Below are 20,189 nucleotides of genomic sequence, written 5' to 3'. Positions count from 1 at the left end.
TGCTGAGCTACCTGGGTCAAATCCGTCTGGCTGTGTCTGTCGCATCTCTCTTAACCGTGATGGCAAGACAGTAGAGCTGGTTGTGGCCAATCAGGTCGTACTTGGGATGGAGTTCATCACGAAGGTTTGAATGTCTTAAGAATGTGTTGGTTCCTTTCTATTCAGATCTCCACACCACTGACCGTCTGTGACAGGCCTTGTCCATTACTAAGATGATGTGATAGGACAAATACAGAGGCAATCGCGTTCGGAGGCGACAGAAGACGTCCCACGATAGTCGGAGGTGTAGGTATAGAGATTTGATGGAGGACGTAGATCCATTTGCATTAAGCATCCATTTGCATCCTCAAAAGATATCACCACAAAGGAGTTTATTTCAAAGCAATGTTATTATTCAAAATGATCTCATTATACATTGTTTCTTTTCTGTTGTATCGGTAAACCAATGCCTTCATCCACTATGTTCAACAACAAACCTAACACAAACAGTCATCAAATCTTGACAACTTTTGGCACTGGGTAAAACGACTGATTCATTTTAAAGTCCACCACATCTGATATTGATTTGCTAACTTTGTTACCCTCTAATGGTAGATAGGTCAAACGACTGCGAGATGAAGTGTCCATTTTCGTGTCTGTGTCTGCTGTTGCTTGGCAACAGTCCGTGGCGTCTGCTCCTCCAGAGGTATCCATGGCCTTGGAATGACCTTGAACCTGAAAGAAAAGCATGCAAGTTGTAGCATCATTGCAGTGATTTTAAGTTGAGTCAACCACCTAGATTTTGGACCAACTTATCCTCCTTCATCAGGGTCTTCCAACACACCCCTTCATCGAGCAAAAAAGGCCTTACTATTAGGATAAAACCAACCACCCTGTGTTCAGTAAGTTGACTCATCACACCTGCCACGATCATTTCTCCACAATGAATTTATACCTGTATGCTGAGCTTGGATGCCGCCTTGTTGCCAAAAGGGGTATGTTTCCTGTACCAGTCTAATACATCTGTCTTCGTCAGTTTCCGGAGTGCTGCGATCTAGAAAGGAACAAATATACAGCCTAGAATAAATGGATACAGTCATATATTTCGTCTTCAATTCTAAATGCAGGGTTGTACAAGTACAACACAGACATGATCAGTACCTTCTCTTCTGAAACAATGTGACATACACATGCCTTTTACTTTCATAGTTATCTTCATTGAATACTAATATATATTGTCTTCAACATCTAGTGCAACTTGTACTCAGTTAGACTCTCAGTTTCACCTTCAAAGGACTGCCAATAGTCGGAAATACCAATTCCAGGCGAACCACAGTAAAACTAAAGACATCAAGCAGTCTGGCCTGGAGTCAAGACCAACAGATATAGATGCCCAGTGGCCAACCAACTGAACTCTTTGGGTCTTTTGTCAATTCATCCCCATCATCTACTTACCTCCTGATCTAAAATATCAAAAATATATCTCCTGGTGATCATCTCGTCCCAATATCGATTGACCTCGTCACGCATGTTTGCGTCTTCAGCCTCTTTCCGTTTGATCAGCGCATCTCGCTGTTTCTCGAAGTCCTCTTCTGGCATCGCTGTCAGTATCTGCCCAAATTCCTGAAGGAACTCCTCAATGTGAGCATCCAGGGCCTCAAGGCTGCAAATAGACAGACGAAATGAAGACCAGATGCCTCATTAGAGGATGTGGCATTTCCCTTTCAAATCTAAGGGGAAATGGAATAGTTACTTTAAATTCAGTCACCTGCTGTTGAGACCCTTACCTGAATTGAGACGAATTACTGCAGACGGAAACAGATAATCCAATAATGTCTGCCGTATTCCTGTTCATCGCAAACACACTGTAACCCAGTTGCTTCTTCGTCCGCAAGATATTGAAACACGGATCCTCCATGGCAAGGGCCAGCATTTCATTGAGAACGCCCTGTCCGACATCCTCGAGTGGGCCAACTTGGTAGTAGTTTGTTATGACACAGTTCTCATCATCTTCGCGCAGGTTTTGAACCCGACAATAATGGTCAGTCTTCGGTAGATCGCATATGCGCATCACGGGTTGCACATTTCTGGGAAGAGGAGTGTACTTCAGCTGAGATGTGAAGATTTTCTCCAAATCTAGCGCTTCCTGAAAACACATGAGAATATTTCAATCTACATATAATAAAAGTTACTTCTAAATATCATAACAAATCTCTCTTTCTCATCTTTTTTACCTGTTTCAAAACATTGCCCATAATGAGACATTCAACACGGAGCTGCGAGTGGAAATCTTGTAGGAACATGAGGAGGTCTTCCTTTGTGACGTGCTGACAGGCTTCATACTTGTCCAGAGAAGTCCAGTGGATGTTCTGCAGAATTGACAAGCGTACGTCTCTGAAGGGAAACAGAAAGAAATGTTGATCAAGTCAGTTACACACCAAGTTTTTTAAACTTTCCTGAAAGTTTCAGTAAAATTTAAAAGCATCTAGACAAAATATGTTCTTTACTGCAATGGTTGTCCCAACCAGAACAGAACTATAGACCACTGCCACATCTTTCAGGACTAACCACTTCTTCGAGTCAAATAGCACACAAACTTGGTGGGAGAATCTGGAAGCGAGAGGTTGCCTCTGAGGCTAAAGGGCAATCAGCCACATCAACAGAACTAAAGTTAAAGTTATCCGGTAGAAGAGAAAGAATGTCAATGCAATTCAGTTGACCACATAATAGACTGAAAGTTTAAGCAAAAATCATCGCAGAGCTCAAATCTTACTCACTTGACTAGTCTCTCTGGCTTGATGAACAGGTTGTGATATGTTCTCGTCAGTTGTATTCTCATCGCCTCAAAGATATCATCCTTTGTTTCAAAGTCGATCATGTGTTGTACCACGGTCTCAAGAAGTTTCTATGAAAAATTGTAAATATTCACAAATTTATGTATCAAATTTTATGTTATCTTAGGAATTTATTCATAAAGAAATTAGGGATGGTGGTGGTGGTGGTGGGGGGCATTAAGAAATGGTACTGACAACAGTTGATTAACCATTGCCTCTTGTAGGCACAGAGTGATAGCAGAGTTAATTTTCATGATTCTGACTTTATTTCAATTGATTTTTATAATCAGGATACCTACATGTAACTTATGATTGAATCCACTGACTTCGATGATCATGCCAGTCTCCAGAGCCTTAAAGGTATAGTCCATCTGTGCGACGTCTGCATCATAGGCTACGTCTGCTAGGTTGTGTTTCAGGAGGCACATGTAGATGTCAAACAGGACTCGGCTGGAAAAAAACAGAGGAGCTGATAATTTGAGCTGGGCACGATGGGTGATATGAACAAAGACTAGCAAATTCTTTTATCTAAAACTCCATGTACATTTACACTAGACCTTTCTGTACAAAATTGAAGTAAAAGCATTTGCTAGACTTTATTCATATCAGCCATTATCTTATCTGAAATTTGCACCTGATGAAATTAAAGTGAATATTTCTTGGTTCTAAAAAGGGTTGCAGCGCTGCCGACTTACTTCTTGGGTGTCCTGTTCACAGCCGGCGTGATCAGATGGAATGAATAGTAAGCCTTGGGAAACTTGAACTTCTCATCTTTCTTGTACCAGACTTTGCTACGTTCATTCTCCAATATCAACAGAGGCAGCTTCGAGTCCGTTTCCAGGTCGGGTGTCTTCAGATCAAAATCGGTGGCTGAAACGAACAGATTATAAGTCAAAAATGACCTCATATGACAGTAATTCAGTCTCAAAAGTGATTCAGATTCAGATATTTATCCTAGCCACTCTATTAAGTCTACCGAGAAATGACTTGTCTTCACAGGGATTTCCAGGGAATCGAGTAGCTGACAACGAATGCTCAACTGAACACAACCAAGAGATGACACAATTTGGCGTCACTGTCAGTCAGAGGAGAGAAGGCAATGTTAGTAAAAATGGCAAAGTAAAGACTCACCAATGAATGTATTTTCAGGAGGTAGGAAAAACTGTGACCCCGGCTCAAGATCTGAGGAAGAGAAAATATTGAAAGAATCACACAGCTGTGGAATACATCGACAGACTTCAATCAAACATAAGAAGGATTTTTAGTATTCTTTTGGTCAATCCATTGATATATTTGGTTTTCTGAATAGGTTTTGCAATGGGGGCTTAATATTATGAGACAATTTGGAAACTAACAATTTTCAAGTTAAATCAAAACTTACTGCTCCATGACTTTATCCAATCGGGGTTGATGTCTGTAAAAGAGACAGGTAATATGTAAACGAAGTTATTTTGTTACACCGAAAACAAAATCAGACAATGATGACATACATGACTTGTAAGGAGGCATATGCCTCGACTTGTCAGACAGTTATATGAAGACTCAGTCCAGTGTCAGTGAACACAAAATTGCAAGGTGAATTTCAAACTTCAATGTTCTAGTTTCTAGCATTTTGCTATTTGTATACAATTGGAATAACAACAGAGCATGCACTGATACTATCAACCTACCGTTTACACAATACTGCGTTCCAAACCATTTCTCGACTTCAATACAATCAAGCTGCATCTCGGGGCTCTCGGAACTCAGTGTGATATTCACACGTTCTGGTTTCAACATGTTCTGCACCTTGCTCACAATCTGAATACAAAATGGAGATGGTTACATGTACAATTCACCCATTGTCTGAAAACTGACACCTGGTATCTGTAATGCCTTTCTATTATAACAAGTCGGAGAATGCCAGAATTTCAATCAAATCTCCACTCCTGCATTCATACCTCTTCATCATAATCAAACATGAGAATATCTCCGGTCAGATAATCCCTCACTGGATACTGTAGCACGTTGACACACAGCCTCTCAACATAGTCAACAGGATCAATCTGAAATGGACATCAGAATCAAGACACAGAATAGCTCGTTGGATAACGGCCAAGGCCCAGGTCTTGGCCAAGATGCCTTGATGATGACAATGACATGGCAAATATGTTGATGTTGATGCAGACAATGAAATGACTAAATTCTTGACAGAAAATGACAGAAATGAAATTTGTTACAAATAGTAAAATTCGTATATTATTTGAATAAGCCTTGTAATTTTTAACCGTGAAATATATAATGTAAGGTGATACGATTTGCTGATTGCAAAAGGGCATAAGGGATCTCAAAATGCCAACTGTTTGAGTTGACCGTTGACAGGACCTGAACCCAACATCTGCTTTCCGATAACCCTGAATAATAATGCTATATCTACCTCATCCTGCCATCTGAAGTCATTTGCCTCTATTGCCTGGATCTCCCTGAATATCCTCTCATTAGGCCTCGACCTTTGCATCATTGTGATGTATTCAAATACTGACGTTAGCACCTGAAAGGGCAAGGTCACAATAATATAGAGATTACAAGAAACTTTTACGAATGGAACTGAACATGTGAGAGCCAATACTGCTCAGTGTACATATAATTCCAATACAAAGTTTATTAAAAATCAAGTTGATGTGACCAAACAATCGGAAACCGGAAACTGCACTTGATCACTGAACAAGATCCAAGCAAAGTGACAGAACATGATTTTCTGCCTTCAAAACAGAACAAGACTTCCTCAATTTCGGATTTACTGAAATAGCTTGGCCAGTGGAGATCTGTTGATTGTGAAGCCTACCTCATACAGATGTGACAGTCCTTCATCTGTCAGTCTGATATTGAGGGTAAAAGCAGCCCAAGTTGAGTTATGCTCGTAACCCGATTCATCGTTCCCACTGCTGATACTCAACGCCCAGCATCTGAAGCGGAAAGTTTGATTAAAGAAAGGGTGTATATCTAAGTGTGGTGTCTGCTTAGGAAGGTTCCACTGCATAAGCAAGAGAAAAGATGCCTCTCTTTGAGAGTGCTGATTTAGAAAGGAGGTTCAGGTTTTCTCTTCCTCCATTACCTAGTCCAATGAATTTGACTTTGGATAATGTAACAAGATTGAGCTGATTGTTCTTTGTGTAGGTAACATTTTCAGAGCTGTTGAAAGCTGTCCCACCACAGAGAGAAAGTGGAGTAAGGGAAGAGAACTCACTTCTTTTTTAGGTAGGATAAAATGCTTCCCTTGCCTTCGTGGCCAAGGATCCAGCCCAAATAGTGCAACGGTTTGACCTTGTAGTACTCCTTCAGTGAAGGTAGTGCCCACGATAACTGAACTGCATGCTCCTTTTTGATGGGAATCACTGCAATAGAACAGAAAATATTACCTCATAACCTGTTGTTTGAAGGGTTATCAAAATACGTGAAAAGCTTAACAAAACCAATTTAATGGTGCTCACAGCAGACGTCACCTCACCTTTGTACATCTTGTAGAAATCAGGCACATCAAATGGCTCTTTCATCTCATGGAAGGATGGTCTTGGTAATCCACTGAAACAAGCAGAGAATCTTATGTCAGTTGCAGAAGAGAAAAGTGTTATGTACTCAAAACACTGGACCCAACCCACCATTGGAGCAGAAATATAATATTCAGAGAAATAATTACATGACGGAAGCTTACTTGTTAGGCATCGCAGAGAATATCTCCCGGACCCATTCTTCAAGGACATCCAATGAGTCTGTAAGGAATTCACAAAGACAATAAGATACACATCTATCACGCAACAGGGAGATAACAGATATGATGGATAGCTTAACCTGTTACATCACAGTCTGTGTCAAGCCTAGCTGTCTGTTGGACCAAATTGCAGTCACTGACAAAAGAAGTAACATTTCTCATAGTCCGCAATACAAAATTCCTCAAAGCTACTTGTCTTCGCCAGAGACCTGAATCACCCCAATGCGCCATCCCTATTAGTTCTAACATGTACGTACCTCTGGACTGTACTGCTAGGGTCATGTAATGGGCAGAATACATTCTCTTGTAGAAGTCACGTAGCTTGCCATACACATCGATACCCAAACTCTGAGGATCCGATTTCAAACTCTGGCTATTTCCTAAATGTAGAAATGGAACAAAAAGATAGAGAAAGAAGAGCCAATGTTCCTGAAACGTCTGTTTGAAGAACTGAACATCCTTTGATCATCTCAATGTTTTTGTTCAACTTTGGCTGAAGGTATGCCTAATTCAAAGTTCAGAAGACATCCTTACCCCAGAAGAATTTTCCCATCGGATGATTTGGTTTAGTCATGTTACTGAAAAGCTGCTGCCTACGAGCAAAATCTGACAACTTGCTCATCGTGAATTCTGAAACAAAGAAATCACAATAAATTAAAATGAACACATTTTTCGTTCCTTTTTTTTCAAAAGTCATTATGTCTTGTTAGCCTTTCACTAATCTGGAGGAGGGAATTTTGTTCGACAAAAACAGGCTCCAACTTGTTTCCAGCTTGCACCTTGTATCAGACAGATTTATGATTTGTTTAATTTGACAAGGCTGGTGCTCTCTGTTGCCACTCACCATGGTCCACAGCCTCAAGTTCCCGGTCGACTGAATCTTGCTTCAGAAGAGGGTGGATGAAAAACCATGCAAATCTATCCAGCAGATCTTGGAAGTACTTCCTTTGAACGTCAAAGTAGAAAACAGTCTGAAAAGAGATGGACAGAAAGGCTTACTGCGGCAAGTGATGAAAAGATTGCTCATCTGCGTGTAAAATATAGAGTGACCAAATTCTAAATAAGGATTTGAAACGTAAGATTTAGATTCTTACATGTTCTAAATCTGTGAATGCATTGGTGGTGCCTCCATGCCGACTGAGAGTGTTGCCGAAGTCATTCTCGTCTGGGTACTTTTCACTTCCCATGAAAACCACTGGAAAACAAGGAAAAAATAAGAGGGGAATAGTACAATTACAAGAGATTAAAATTCCTTCCGTCTAACACTAAGTCAGAAGATGATATGCCCAAAATCAAACAGGACTATTTCATTCCAAAGATCAAGATCAGAAGTATGCCCATTTAATTTGATCATCCAAAATCTGAAGTCAGGAAGATAACTACAGGAATTGCATAGAGAATCGCACTGAAAAGCTTTATGAAATGGATTTCCCAACTACTCAGTCACGCTTCTAAAATGATTTGTAATTCACAAAAATCCCACAATGGCACATTAAGACCAGGGAACTTACTGTGTTCAAGAAAGTGAGCAAAGCCAGGGATATCTGGTGGATCTGAGAAACTTCCCATCCCAACACATAGTGCTGCAGCAGACTGGAATAAAGATGGAGAAAGAAATGTAAACCTTGTTTTAATGTAAGCAGACAGTCTGATCAGCGCTGTCAAGATGTCTTGACACCAAAAGCAATTTATGACGTCAACTAATTTCAAATGACATAAGAAGCATTATCTGCACCTCAAAATGCTCCATTTTGCTCCTAAATGCCATAAATGAATGTCTGAACTCCAAGATACATGTATGTCATTTTCTGGTGGAGACAGCAAGTTTTGGTCACTGAAATTCCGAGGAACTTCAACAGCTTGCCATGATATAATGTCCTTAAATTAGGCTCAAAAGCAAAAAAAACCATGTCCAGGCCTACTTCATTTCCCTTACATATTTTTCTGATCTGGCCTTTGCCTTGTCTCCTTTCTTTTCCTTATCATCCTCTTCATTGTCCTCCTCCTCCTCCTCTTCCTCTCCAGAACCACTCTCATCCCCACTCATCATTTCTTCATCTGAATCCCCAGATTCTTCATCATCCTCTTCAGCCTCCTCTTTTCCAGATGGGTCGTGTATGAGTAGGGCTCTCAGACCATTTTCCAAGGTGATTGATCTGAAATCATCAAAAACATAGTACAAGTAAGCTGGCAAAGTTCAGGTATGCCACAACTAAGGTGATAGTCTTCTGACATGTTCTGAGTGTGAGCATTTGTTGTGTATGTGCTCTGGTTCGTCTTTGACTAAACCGTCCATTTGGGAATATGCAAGGGATATTATGGCAATGAAGCTCTGAACAATAGGTCATCACGGTCAAAGACGCCAGATGATGGATAAGAGCCGTTGTCTTGCATCTTTGCTTTCAAGACCTATTGTTCAGCAGGGCAATCATTCTTGGGCAGGTCAGTCTCATTTCAGAATCTTGATTGACTGTTTTAGTGTCTGAGAAACGCACCTGTACTGTTTCTTGTCATTCGGTGACTTCAATATGAGATCACTGTGTCCTGTGTCACCCCCTTCCTCTCCCATTCTCCCTGCAAATGCAGAACTCGACTTAGGGCTTAAAGCACTCTCCAAGAGAACAGTAACGCCCTTTTTTTCTCCTGTACAATATGCTCCTGTACAAAATTTACAGGAGAGTCCTATGCGAAATTTAGGAGTGACAACTTTATTGTTTGTCTCAATTTCTTTAGTCTTTCCCACGTAATTATGGTGCTGTGGTCGAGAGGAACAATATAAGGAACCGTTGTTAACAGAATGAAGACGATTTATCAATGAAAATGTGGATAAAAAGCACAAATTCTGAAGTTTTCTCGAACTTCTCTGCATTTAAATCCCATGCGATTTCCGGTTCCGTTCGGCGTGTAGTTGGCTAGCTCTATATAATAGTTTGATCCGTATTTTAAATAGAAATTTTAATTACATAAAAGTTCGTTTATCAACAAATAAGTTATATACTTTATTACAATATACAAATAAATGTGAATGTATGAGTGTAATATCATATTTGTTGTATGTATGTATTAATAATTTGATAAATATTCGGATGTGCTGCTACAAATAAATGATCACATTTTGGGAATTCCCTGACGTCATTTGGATGGGCTTGCCCAGACTTGTCACTATTTATTTAATTTATGTCATGTATGTATGAACGATTGATTGTTCGACTATGTCAATCGCATGTTTAAAAGAGTTGTAGATCGATCAATTGGCAGCATTCTATTCCTTGGCATAGCTCAGTTCAGTTCAGGAAGAACTTTCAAAATGCCTCGTGGAGCAAAAAGGAAGGCCGTCGAAAAAACGGAGCAACTTGCAAAAATGGCAAAAGGAGAGACCGATCTAAAACATGGACTGAAATGGTCTGATGTTGGAATACCTCCAGGGAAAGCTACAGCTTACCCATCCATGTACCTACTCCATTCTGACGAGCTTCATGGGGCAAAAAAGGTTGTTGGCTTCGACATGGATTGGACACTGATAGCTACGAAAAGTGGAAAAAAGTTCCCGACTGGTGTGTATAGCTAGTAGGCCTAGTGCAAGGGCCTAGTGGTATAGTAGAATAGCTTGTCTTTGAATCCAGCCCTTCAGGATATGGATTTGACTGTAACAATCAACATAACCGAACCACAAGTTTGACTTCAGGTTGAAGCTCAATATTAATAAAGTTTTTATGTGTTACTGAAATCTTTGCTAATACAGTAATCTCTAACACAAATGGTCAAAGACTACTATATCTAATTGAGTTCTTTGTCCTCCAGGGCCTAAAGATTGGGTATGGCTCTACCCAGAAGTGCCAGACAAGCTCCGCTCCCTCCACAAGGCTGGGAATCAAGTGGTGATATTCTCCAATCAAGCAGGTGTGGAAAAGAATCACACTAAGCCCGCTGATATCAAGAAAAAGCTGGAAGATATGATTAGCGAGGTGGACATCCCTATCATTGTAAGTTATAGCTAAGAAGAATCGATACAAATAGATGAAGTCATGACGTGCTAAAAACCAGCTCTATCCATATGTAGTGTTTGTGTTGCTAAATCTAATTATTATGATTGCTTGGTGTTTGTCTTTGTAGGCTTGCCTTGCCACTGGAACAAATGATTATAGGAAGCCTAGCACGCTGATGTGGGACACTTTAGAGAAGGATTACAATGGTGGAACAAAGGTATGTCCAGTCCCAGGCCTTTTGTGGTTTGAAAAGCAAATTGTAACAGTTTTATTTCAAGAAGTGGTCCTTGTCTTTTGTTAAAGGTTTTCAGGGATATTGTCGCAATCGCAACCATTTTGTGTCTCTGTCTCAGTTTTCATGGACATAGTCACAATCAGACTATTTTGTGTCAATGTTTGTCTCTGTCGTGGTTTTCAGGGACATTGACACAATCACAACCATTCTATGTCAATTTCTGTCAAGATTATTTTTCCAGTTTGACCTGAAGAATTGCATGTATGTTGGTGATGCGGCTGGAAGAGACAAGGAATGGTCATCTGGGAAATCCAAGGATTTCTCCTGTGATGATAGGAAGTTTGCTGCTAACATTGGGGCAGGTAAGTTGAAAGACAATTTGGAGTCACATTGCTGATTTGGTTCGCTACTGTACCCCCTTATTCTCTGACGGAAAATGTGTAGTTGTCAGTTTTATAGAAAGTACATTTTGACAGAAATTTCAGAGACAGTGTCATGTTGTATTTTACCTTGAGTACCTGCAAGTTTCCATAATTTGTGAATGCATTTATGATTCATTGGTTAATTGATTGATTTGTATTCTTTTGTCCTTGAAGTTTTCAAAACACCAGATGAGTTCTTCCTCAAGGAGGCCCCAACTTCAAAATGGAATTGGAGATCTGCAGACCCTTCAAAGTACTTGAAAAAGGCTAACGCAAAAAAAACTTATCACTCGGAGGTGAGTAGTTTAGTGCTAGCTTATCCACTTCCAGTTCCATAAAGCAGCAGTCAGGTTTTTGTGGGACCGACTGAGAACTATCAACATAGGTGTTAAACATTTCAAACATGATATTTAATCTCCTGTGAATTAAAAATGAGCAAATTCGCCAACATAACTCCATGAATATTTCACGGTTAACAGTATGTATCAGTAATTGTAAAATCTTGATATTCCAGAGCCAAGAAGTGGTAATCATGGTTGGCTACCCAGCGTCTGGTAAAAGTACTTTCCGTAAGCAATACTTCGAGCCCCATGGTTATGTCGCAGTCAACAGAGACACGTTGGGTACAGTGTCCAAGTGTAAAAAGTTTATGTACCAGGCTTTAGAGGAGGGCAAGAGTGTGGTTGTAGATAACACAAATCCATCACCAGCTGCTAGAGAAGAGTTTATCTTGGTGGCGAAGGATGAAGGTATGTTGAAGAGATGACCAGAGGAATTGGCCTGTTTTGCTTTTCCCAACTCCCGCAAAAGATCATATCTCTGTATGATTTGCTCACCAATTGAAATATTTCCTGATCAGAGCTGTGACCTTGGTCTTGTATGGAACTGAAACCTGTTGTGTAACTAATTGTAACCTTTTTTCTTCTAGGCATACCATGTCGATGTTTCTTCATGGACACGCCGATAGAACTCGCCCATCATCTCAATTACGTCCGTCAGAACCAGACCAATGGAGAGGTCCGTCGCATACCAGGAGTCGGGTACAACATGTACAAGAAGAACTTCAAAGCTCCGGAGAAGTCGGAGGGTTTCACAGAGATCATAACAGTGCCATTCGAAGCAGAATTTGAGAATCCAAGGCATGAGAAACTCTTCAAGCAGTGGACTCCTGTAGATTGAATAGTTAGTTGTTGCGTTTTCTTTAGCCATAATCTGAGGCAAAAGCAAGTCTTGTGTAGATGAGAGTTTGAGCATTATGGACTTTTGATGGTGTGCCACTATATGTTGAGTTTATGTGTAGAAGCCAAATAAATCCACATATTTTGCATAATATTCATGTATAATTTTAAAATTTAGGGAACACTGCAATAGTTTGTAGAAGTTTGAATTATCATAACTGCTTTGGCTTATAAGGAGTGTCAGACCTAGGAATAACTCGGTTGATGCCAGGACAATGCATTGTTCTCCTGGAACAAAACTGGAGGAACAACTACCAATTGAATGGACGATAGTTAGGGTAGAAAACTGTTTTATTGAAGAGGTGCCTTGTGTAAGTGTGCTGCCTTTTAAGGAGTTCAAACTCCTTCTTCACATTCCATGGTGCACTAGTATTATAGATAGTTACTACTCCGTCCGTCTGTGTTAATGTACTTAAAACTGATATAAATGTATAGGTGTATGGTGCCCTGCACTAATAATGGAAAGTGTCTGAAATGATTATTAGGCAATATGATTGGTGCATGCTGAAGATTGATCAATAACCTTAAAACCCTTTGTGGCAGATCTCATCGCAGACTGTTGATGTCCGCTGTGGGCACCAGTCTTTGTCCAATTTCTTCATTTGTTAGGGATTGTGCTTACTGTTCAATCCACATTTACACGTACAGTCATGTGATGTTACGTTATATTATTTTAATAAATATCTAGCACTGATACATTCTGTTTTGCTTCATTTGTGATATTCTGATCCTTCCAGGGAGTCTTTGGCGGTTTAGGAAAAAGTATGACAATGTCGCAACAACCTTTGCTATTCAATCTTGAGACGTTTTGGAAACAATCAATGACAATGTCACAACCACCACTTCTGGGCATCATTACCAGTTAGGATTCCACCAAATTGGGGTACCAGCATGGATATAGGTACATCGAGAGGAATGATAAGTGTGTCTGCATCAGGACATTTCCCTGATAAGAACATCATATGTCAGTCCCAAGAGTGTCCTTAATATAAAGAGGTTCTATTGTACTTCCATCAATACTGCGACGATTCTCTGTGCAACCTTACCAAAGAAATAGTAACAGAGATATCCATCACAAATTAAGTAATTCATACGACATATTTTTATAACAATCATTACCTTTATTCAGAAATAAAGTCAACAATTTTCCCATCTCAATTTGACTAGCAGATGAAACAGGTTTTCAATCAATATTTCATTGTGGGACTGCAAATCTCGTGCCAATTGTTGAAATGTATTTGACAACCCCAGCGCCCCAGCCAAATGTTCGTTGCTCCAGGCCTAAGGACTCGTTTGATATTTCGTGCCCAAGTTCCGATTCTTAACGTTCGCATATTTATAGAAATGATGTCCAATCAGCTTATCACGACTTTCACGATGCATTTTTCGTTTCTGAAAAAAAAAAATGTTTAGACTGATTATTACCAGAAGTTGCTTGAAAAATATGCTGGTTTACAAAAGGAGAGATGCAACGCCGAGGCTAATAAATGGACACAACTTTCTTTAGTCTCCGACAAGCTCACCCTGAATGGATATTAATCATAATCAAGGGAAACACTGCTTTCCAAAGGAGGTTCCTACTTCTCTATTGCTTTTGATAAAGTTGCCAAGAAAATTGCGAACAATAAAACAGTTTTATTAAGGACACTCTTAGAACTCAATCTCAAGGCATTACTGCCTGTTGTCATGGGTTGCTGATTGCAAGCATTTGCTGTTGTGGCCATAACGTGTCAATCTCTATTTTCGTAATGGAGAAATGTATGATGCTCCATTTTTTTGTAAACATTCCATATAAAATTGTAATTTGATTCCATACCTCTTTTCCAGTCACTTTAGGCTGCACCTCCTCTTCCTCCTCATGCAGACGTTTCCTTGCTTTCTTTGATTTGTTTTGTTTCGGCGGTTTAACGTCTGCCTCTGATTGTGTACGTTTCTTCCCCTTGGCTGCCTTATCTGGCGTCACCTCAACACAGGCTATGTTGTCATTCTCTTCGACGGAATACTCAACAAAACCTGAAAATGGACAGCGTGCATCAACATACAAATCAAATTGATAAAGAAATCAGTGAGTATCATAAATTTTAAAACAACCAGACAAAATAGTGCATTTAGTTACACCTGCAAGCACGTATTACTTCATTTTTCTAGCAAGTGATCAAATTCAGCCTCACAATGCAAGGGTGCTGCATTTATTACATTTTGCAGAGGGGGGCATGTATTATGAACGAGAGACCAATACTAACCTTTAGCTTTCCTCTTCCCAGTCTTCAAAACAACATCTGCCCCCTCAGGTATCACACTGAATGTTCCACTGGCACTCGACTTCTTAGCAACTTGATATTTCTTAGTTTTAGATATCGAGCCCAGACTTGCAGTTTTGACCACTGTGTCACTATTACTACCAACACTTGAAAGTGTCTTTTTTGCCTTCAACTTCATCACTCTTTCAGCATCTGCATCAATTTTGGCACTGACTTTTCGCTTTTTCCCTGCTAATTTTGAGTCCGTCTGTTTAGATACTTTCTTGGAAATGTCACGTTTTTTGCTCGCAACTTTCGAAGGTCCAGGTTTAATCTCTGCAGAATTTCCTTCTTCTTGTTGAACATCTTCCCAATCCTCATCTTGGTCGTCACCATCACTATCGTCTGCTTCCTCGTCCTCATCATCACTTTCCAAAATGTCGTCTGCCTTGCTGACCTCACAAGGTTCAAGATCTTTTACATCTTCTCCTTCGAATTCAGGATCTACATGCAGCTTGCTCAGATCTTGCTTGACGCGTGGTATGGATACCTAAAAGTAGAATGAAGAATTTAGTCACTATCAAGGAAGCAGCATTCAAGATTCATAGTTGTGTGTTTCCTCTCTCGCCTTCATATAGGAATACTCATGTCACATGGTACTCACATTAGCCTGTTCCGTTGTTGCCTGCACTGTGCCAGTTTCTACAGATTCACCAGATTTCATTTGTGTTGTCTTATCTTCCTCCTCAGATCCAGGAGGTCGCACAAAATATGGGATCTTTCCCCTCTGCCAGTCATTGAGGATCATCTTGGCAGACGTCTTGTAGTCTGCTTCTCCTCCCTGTAAAGTTAGGAAGGTAAGCATCAAGTTGTAAAATTCAATAAACAATACATACTCTGAGAAGCGTGGTGGGAAAGTGGATGAATGTTTGGCTCGTGATGGAAAAGCTGAAGGTTCAAAACTCAGCCAGTGCCTTTTAGTACTTTCAACTGGCCTGAAATGGCCAAGAGTAGCGTGGAATGTGCGCTCCTTAATATCTACATAAAGGTTTCTGGTTTAGGCTGGGAAATGAAAGTAGAACACTCTTTCTCCCTGCTACTGATCAAGAAATATATAGTCGATGAAAAAGGGAAACAAGAGATTTAGTACCACCTACCCTGAGAAGTTTTCCAGATTTTCTTGCAAACTGCTCCAGGAAGTCTTCATGGTCCTTCCATGTTTCTATCTGGTAAGTCTTTACCAAGTATGGCTTTTTGACTCGATCTAGAATTGCTTGGATATAGTCGTCAGGTTGGGCCACATTTTCCACTCGAACCTGAATGTCGAATTTGAACAAGCCATGTTAAGATGCATTACCAGTACACAAATTTAACAAAGAACTATATTATTGAAGCAATTTTCTCTCTTCCAATTTTTAACAAAAAACCCACTTAATAGCCACAAAGGTGTCCACAGAGATGATATCAGAGTCAGTACTTTCAGCCAGTTTGTCCGACTTTTCCCACTGAGTGTCATCATAATCATCACTGGTAGTGCAGCATTGTAAGATTTTAATTCTGAACTTGAACAACAAAGTGTGCAACTTAGTCAAGAAGACTTCAATTAACTTACCACCCCCTTGAGTATAGTCTCGGTCTCAGTTTCTCCCGTTGGGTAGACCACACCTGGACAGTCTATCAAAAAGAGACGTTTCATCAGCGTCACATACTGCCAAACCTTGGTCTCTCCTGCAATGGGCGCCACATTGCACACTTTCTTCGCCCGGAGTGTGTTGATGATAGAACTCTTGCCAGTGTTTGGATACCCGATGAAACCAACGCTTATTTGTTTCTTGTCGAGGTGCAGCTAAAAAACGAAGAGAGAGAGAGTTTCATTGTACACTTGTAGTAGATTGATACACTAACAAAAATGACAACCTCAGAAGTTTCTTTTTGCTGGCTGAATCAATTTTAGCAGTTCTATAGAGAAAGACAGCAAGCAAAGTAGAACAGTCATATATTTCCAACGCCAAGTTCTGAATCTGATGTGGTTTGCAAAAACAAATCTGCCCGAGTATTTCATGCCATGGAATATGTGAATAGCATCAGCATAAATTCATGTTTAACAACTGCATGTGAATTACAATCAGCTTCCTTACCTTTCCAAATTGTCTCAGTAACTGAATCAGGGCTCCTTTACCAAAGGGATTGGATATACTAGCATGAAAGGCTAGCGTTGGGTATTCAGCAGACAGCAGGGCTACCCACTTTTGCTGCAAGACAAAGATTAGAAATAAAAATAGAAATCTGCAGGCTTTGATCTCTAATGCAAATGGAAAGTCTATGTTAATCAGTAGTATGTGAATGTGATGTAGTGTATAAAATGACGGAAAGGGCTGGAGTCAGCCTGAATATCATGTGTGTGACATAGCTACTTACTGTGACCCATGTAGGAACCAAATCACACTTGTTCAAGATGAAGATGAGATGTTTATGAGGCTTTTCCTTTCTCAGATAGTTCTCTATATATTTACTCCTTGTACCCATGGGATCTCGCGCATCCAGGACTTGTATAACAACATCTGCCGAGTCAATCACCTAGAAAAATGAATAGGGAAAATTGTACATGATACTTTCAACAGTGTCCTTAAGCCATGCCTTAGTTTATAAGCCTAAAGGGACTGACTGTGGCTATCCAAAACCTGTATCAAGGACTAGCTTTGTTGAGATCAGTATTATGGTCGATAGACAATAATTGTCAAAACTACTTGTACACAACAGCACTGAAGGGCAACAAAAATGTCAACGTCATGTTCCTTATGCCACCAAATGCTTACATTAGTTCTTTGCTTTAAAGAATGGACACAAAATCCACAAATACATGAGTGATGCCTACAGCTAAGACATACCTTGTACAACTCGTTCCAGATCCTCTTGGACTGACCAGCCTTGAACACCATCTCTTTTGCCGCATCTTTCACACCAGTATATTCCCGTTCCAAGTCGCCATCTTTCTCTGCGACATACTTGTCGGTCGATTCCTGAGCCTGGTTTAGAAGGGCCTGAAATGAAGTAGTGATAGTCGTAACAAGGATCAAGATTGACACAATCCTCCATGGTAAGCACAGCTCAAAAGAGTCAAGAACTCAAGAAATCTGATTGAATTTGTATAAAGTTCTTTGAACTCATTTGAGGACGAGGCCTCAGATGAAGAGGAAGTCACATTTATAGCCTGATACTTAATATAATGATTATGAAGAGACAATCTGACTTGAAATGAAGTCATCATGTTACTCTGGCTGAAGTGGAGCAAGTTGACTAAACACAATCCCAGCAAACATCTCACCTCCATATCCGATGCCACGATATTCGGTTTCTTGCGATGTGATTTAGGACCAAATGTGTTCTCAAATGTTTCAGTTTCCAGGATGTGAACTCGGGCATGCTGAAAGGTTACAAAGTAGCTCTGGTTAGGAATCAAGCAATCACTTTCATAATCAAGCTCTTAAAACTAAAAGGACTGATGATGAGATCTTTTTCAAAGTATAGGCTACAAAAATGCTGGCATCATTTTTGTCATGGTCATTCATGATTCAGGCTTTATTCATTAGTTTTTCAAATTTGCCTCAAAGTAGCCCTAGTTACCTTGGCCTTTTCATTAAGAAGTGTGATGGGTAGCTTTGTCTGCCGCATGACAACCTTGTAAGGATCCTTGAGAACCTTGCCCATTTCGTCCTGGAATGTCTGCAGATCCGACTGGCGGATAACTCGTGTATTACCTGGGAGAGGAGAGATTAATCATTTTTATGATAATTACTTAATTTTACAATCCTGTAATCTTTTTATCTGACAGAAATACTATCTATGTTACTACACAGATATTAGTATCAAGCATCATGAGCTGAGCGAGACAAACACTTTTTATAATTTTGTTATCATCTTTTTATCTTACAAGACAATTGACAATGAACATTGTAGCAATTCACAATCACTATAACGATGCAACAATTTGAAATTATGTATACATTTCAGTAGAAGATATGATCCATGTTTACAAAGAGTTATTGATATTACGTGACACAATGGGTTTGTATTCCATCCATCACACAGTATGAGGGAAATTTGAGTAGGAAAACACAAGTTGACTGACTCACCAAACCACTTCCTATTGGGTTCAACACGTGCCACAGCTCCAGAGTCAAGACGGGACTGAAACGGAGCTGGTCGGACAATCTTTCCACTGGCATCTCTATAAAAAAGAGCATGAAATTTATGAATTAACCTGTATGAGATAGACCCCAAATTCTTTCCATATGAAGATCCAGCAATGGAGCTTTAAAGTGCGATTCCTCTCCATACAATACAAGCCAGATATTGTTATTTCCTCAGGTCAGGTAGAGACCAAAAAGCTTCAGTCAACTAACTTATCTGAAGTGAGAGGCTAAGAACAGCCAGAATTTCTTTAAACCGTCACCTAGAAAGTTAATGTATTTACCTTTTTGCTTTGAAATTCTTGTACATGCGAAGTCTCTTGATGGTCGCTTTGTCTCTCATGTTCTGCCCTCCAGCACCCTTGACCCGATCTACAATGTGAATGAAATCTTGTGTAAATAAAAGACATGAGAATAAAATTTTCATAACAACAGCGTCCATACCGAACCACGCCACCCGCCAATATCCACCCACCTCAGCTCAAACTAAGAATTAGGCCTACAAACTGGTAGGACTTATCCTGAAAGGGTTTCAATGACTTTTTTCTGGAAAACCCTGTATGTCATAATTTTTAGGATCTTGAGGTCACCTCTTTACCTGGGTTCATGCTGTGTTGGTGTCGATTGACACCATCTCCTTTAAACGATTTTCCTTTCGGTTTCACCATTGTGTCAGTGTCAAGTCGGCTACCCTAGAAATTGCCTGAAACACTGAGAAAACTTGGGGTAAATATCACAAAACCTGCAGCATGGGCAACGTGGGCCACCATTAACAGTCTTACGCATTGTCATGCAATTTGTTCATGAAAATTCTATTGGAAAAATATTTTAGATTGAGCGAGATTTTAGAAGTGTGCGTCACTTCCGGCGGCATTTTCAAAACAAGAAAAAAGTGTTTTTCGAATAAAAACACCTGTTTACCCGATAGAAATGGGACGATCGGTTTCGAAAGCGAAGATTAAAACGATTCTAAGGCACCATGGTGCCCTTAGACTCAAAGGAAGCAAAGTAGAGTTGCTGGTGAGGGAAAACAATCGACCAAAACCAAAAAATCCATACATTCATTATGCATTGAAAATCAATAATACAGGGTGGACCAAAAAACCTCTAAACCTTTTCACATCCTCACTGATAATGAACATCTGTAGCCATTGGGCATTATTGTTTCAATATAGTAGAACTGACTAATGCAATCATTTGCAACAGAACATGCGAGTCGAAGATCACCATGTCATCTCGACAAATTGTCGCCAGCAGCACATCTCTCACTCTCAGCTAGGCCTATCTCTTTAGGAGTTCAAGTTGTTGTTTTATGGT

The 20,189-nt window shown here is 40.0% G+C and overlaps 3 protein-coding genes across 3 annotated transcripts; 1 reads left to right on the top strand and 2 right to left on the bottom strand.

Moving 5' to 3' along the window:
* Positions 1 to 409: 409 nt before the first annotated feature.
* On the bottom strand, positions 410 to 9,438 carry LOC135486240 (nardilysin-like). The gene is made up of 24 exons (XM_064768903.1): positions 9,057 to 9,438; positions 8,498 to 8,717; positions 8,073 to 8,154; positions 7,656 to 7,756; positions 7,406 to 7,532; positions 7,096 to 7,191; positions 6,819 to 6,941; positions 6,505 to 6,562; positions 6,301 to 6,374; positions 6,040 to 6,187; positions 5,638 to 5,758; positions 5,230 to 5,343; positions 4,754 to 4,858; positions 4,484 to 4,613; positions 4,195 to 4,227; positions 3,945 to 3,995; positions 3,509 to 3,683; positions 3,113 to 3,263; positions 2,757 to 2,884; positions 2,214 to 2,373; positions 1,767 to 2,125; positions 1,435 to 1,642; positions 935 to 1,033; positions 410 to 714 (listed from the first exon to the last, which is right to left on the bottom strand). Exons 1-24 carry the CDS (start codon positions 9,428 to 9,430, stop codon positions 493 to 495), a joined length of 3,459 nt encoding a protein of 1,152 aa, XP_064624973.1. The 5' UTR covers positions 9,431 to 9,438; the 3' UTR covers positions 410 to 492.
* Positions 9,439 to 9,740: 302 nt separating this feature from the next.
* On the top strand, positions 9,741 to 13,136 carry LOC135486169 (uncharacterized protein F21D5.5-like). The gene is made up of 7 exons (XM_064768759.1): positions 9,741 to 10,115; positions 10,363 to 10,544; positions 10,675 to 10,764; positions 11,024 to 11,144; positions 11,379 to 11,500; positions 11,719 to 11,953; positions 12,133 to 13,136. Exons 1-7 carry the CDS (start codon positions 9,785 to 9,787, stop codon positions 12,381 to 12,383), a joined length of 1,332 nt encoding a protein of 443 aa, XP_064624829.1. The 5' UTR covers positions 9,741 to 9,784; the 3' UTR covers positions 12,384 to 13,136.
* Positions 13,137 to 13,542: 406 nt separating this feature from the next.
* LOC135486116 (uncharacterized) lies at positions 13,543 to 19,635 on the bottom strand. The gene is made up of 14 exons (XM_064768646.1): positions 19,471 to 19,635; positions 19,157 to 19,244; positions 18,816 to 18,910; positions 18,307 to 18,440; positions 18,008 to 18,106; positions 17,571 to 17,723; positions 17,101 to 17,259; positions 16,821 to 16,934; positions 16,295 to 16,528; positions 15,840 to 15,998; positions 15,347 to 15,523; positions 14,686 to 15,232; positions 14,259 to 14,455; positions 13,543 to 13,834 (listed from the first exon to the last, which is right to left on the bottom strand). Exons 1-14 carry the CDS (start codon positions 19,538 to 19,540, stop codon positions 13,724 to 13,726), a joined length of 2,337 nt encoding a protein of 778 aa, XP_064624716.1. The 5' UTR covers positions 19,541 to 19,635; the 3' UTR covers positions 13,543 to 13,723.
* Positions 19,636 to 20,189: the final 554 nt, after the last annotated feature.

This window comes from Lineus longissimus, chromosome 4, assembly GCF_910592395.1.
Source record: "Lineus longissimus chromosome 4, tnLinLong1.2, whole genome shotgun sequence".
Taxonomy (NCBI): domain Eukaryota; kingdom Metazoa; phylum Nemertea; class Pilidiophora; order Heteronemertea; family Lineidae; genus Lineus; species Lineus longissimus.
The sequence above is the reverse complement of the archived record's forward strand: the minus strand, read 5'-3'. Positions and strand labels throughout refer to the sequence as shown.

Coding starts and splice junctions, on each gene's coding strand:
- LOC135486240 (XM_064768903.1), bottom strand. CDS start 9,430: ATGCAGAGAAGTTCGAGAAAACTTCAGAATTTGTGCTTTTTATCCACA. Junction 6,942..7,095: donor GATGGGAAAATTCTTCTGGG/GTAAGGATGTCT, acceptor TTCTACATTTAG/GAAATAGCCAGAGTTTGAAA. Junction 2,374..2,756: donor AAGCCAGAGAGACTAGTCAA/GTGAGTAAGATT, acceptor GTTTCCCTTCAG/AGACGTACGCTTGTCAATTC.
- LOC135486169 (XM_064768759.1), top strand. CDS start 9,785: ATGTTTAAAAGAGTTGTAGATCGATCAATTGGCAGCATTCTATTCCTT. Junction 10,765..11,023: donor ATTACAATGGTGGAACAAAG/GTATGTCCAGTC, acceptor TTATTTTTCCAG/TTTGACCTGAAGAATTGCAT. Junction 11,145..11,378: donor TGCTGCTAACATTGGGGCAG/GTAAGTTGAAAG, acceptor TTGTCCTTGAAG/TTTTCAAAACACCAGATGAG.
- LOC135486116 (XM_064768646.1), bottom strand. CDS start 19,540: ATGGTGAAACCGAAAGGAAAATCGTTTAAAGGAGATGGTGTCAATCGA. Junction 19,245..19,470: donor CCAACACAGCATGAACCCAG/GTAAAGAGGTGA, acceptor TTCACATTGTAG/ATCGGGTCAAGGGTGCTGGA. Junction 16,529..16,820: donor TACTGAGACAATTTGGAAAG/GTAAGGAAGCTG, acceptor TTCGTTTTTTAG/CTGCACCTCGACAAGAAACA.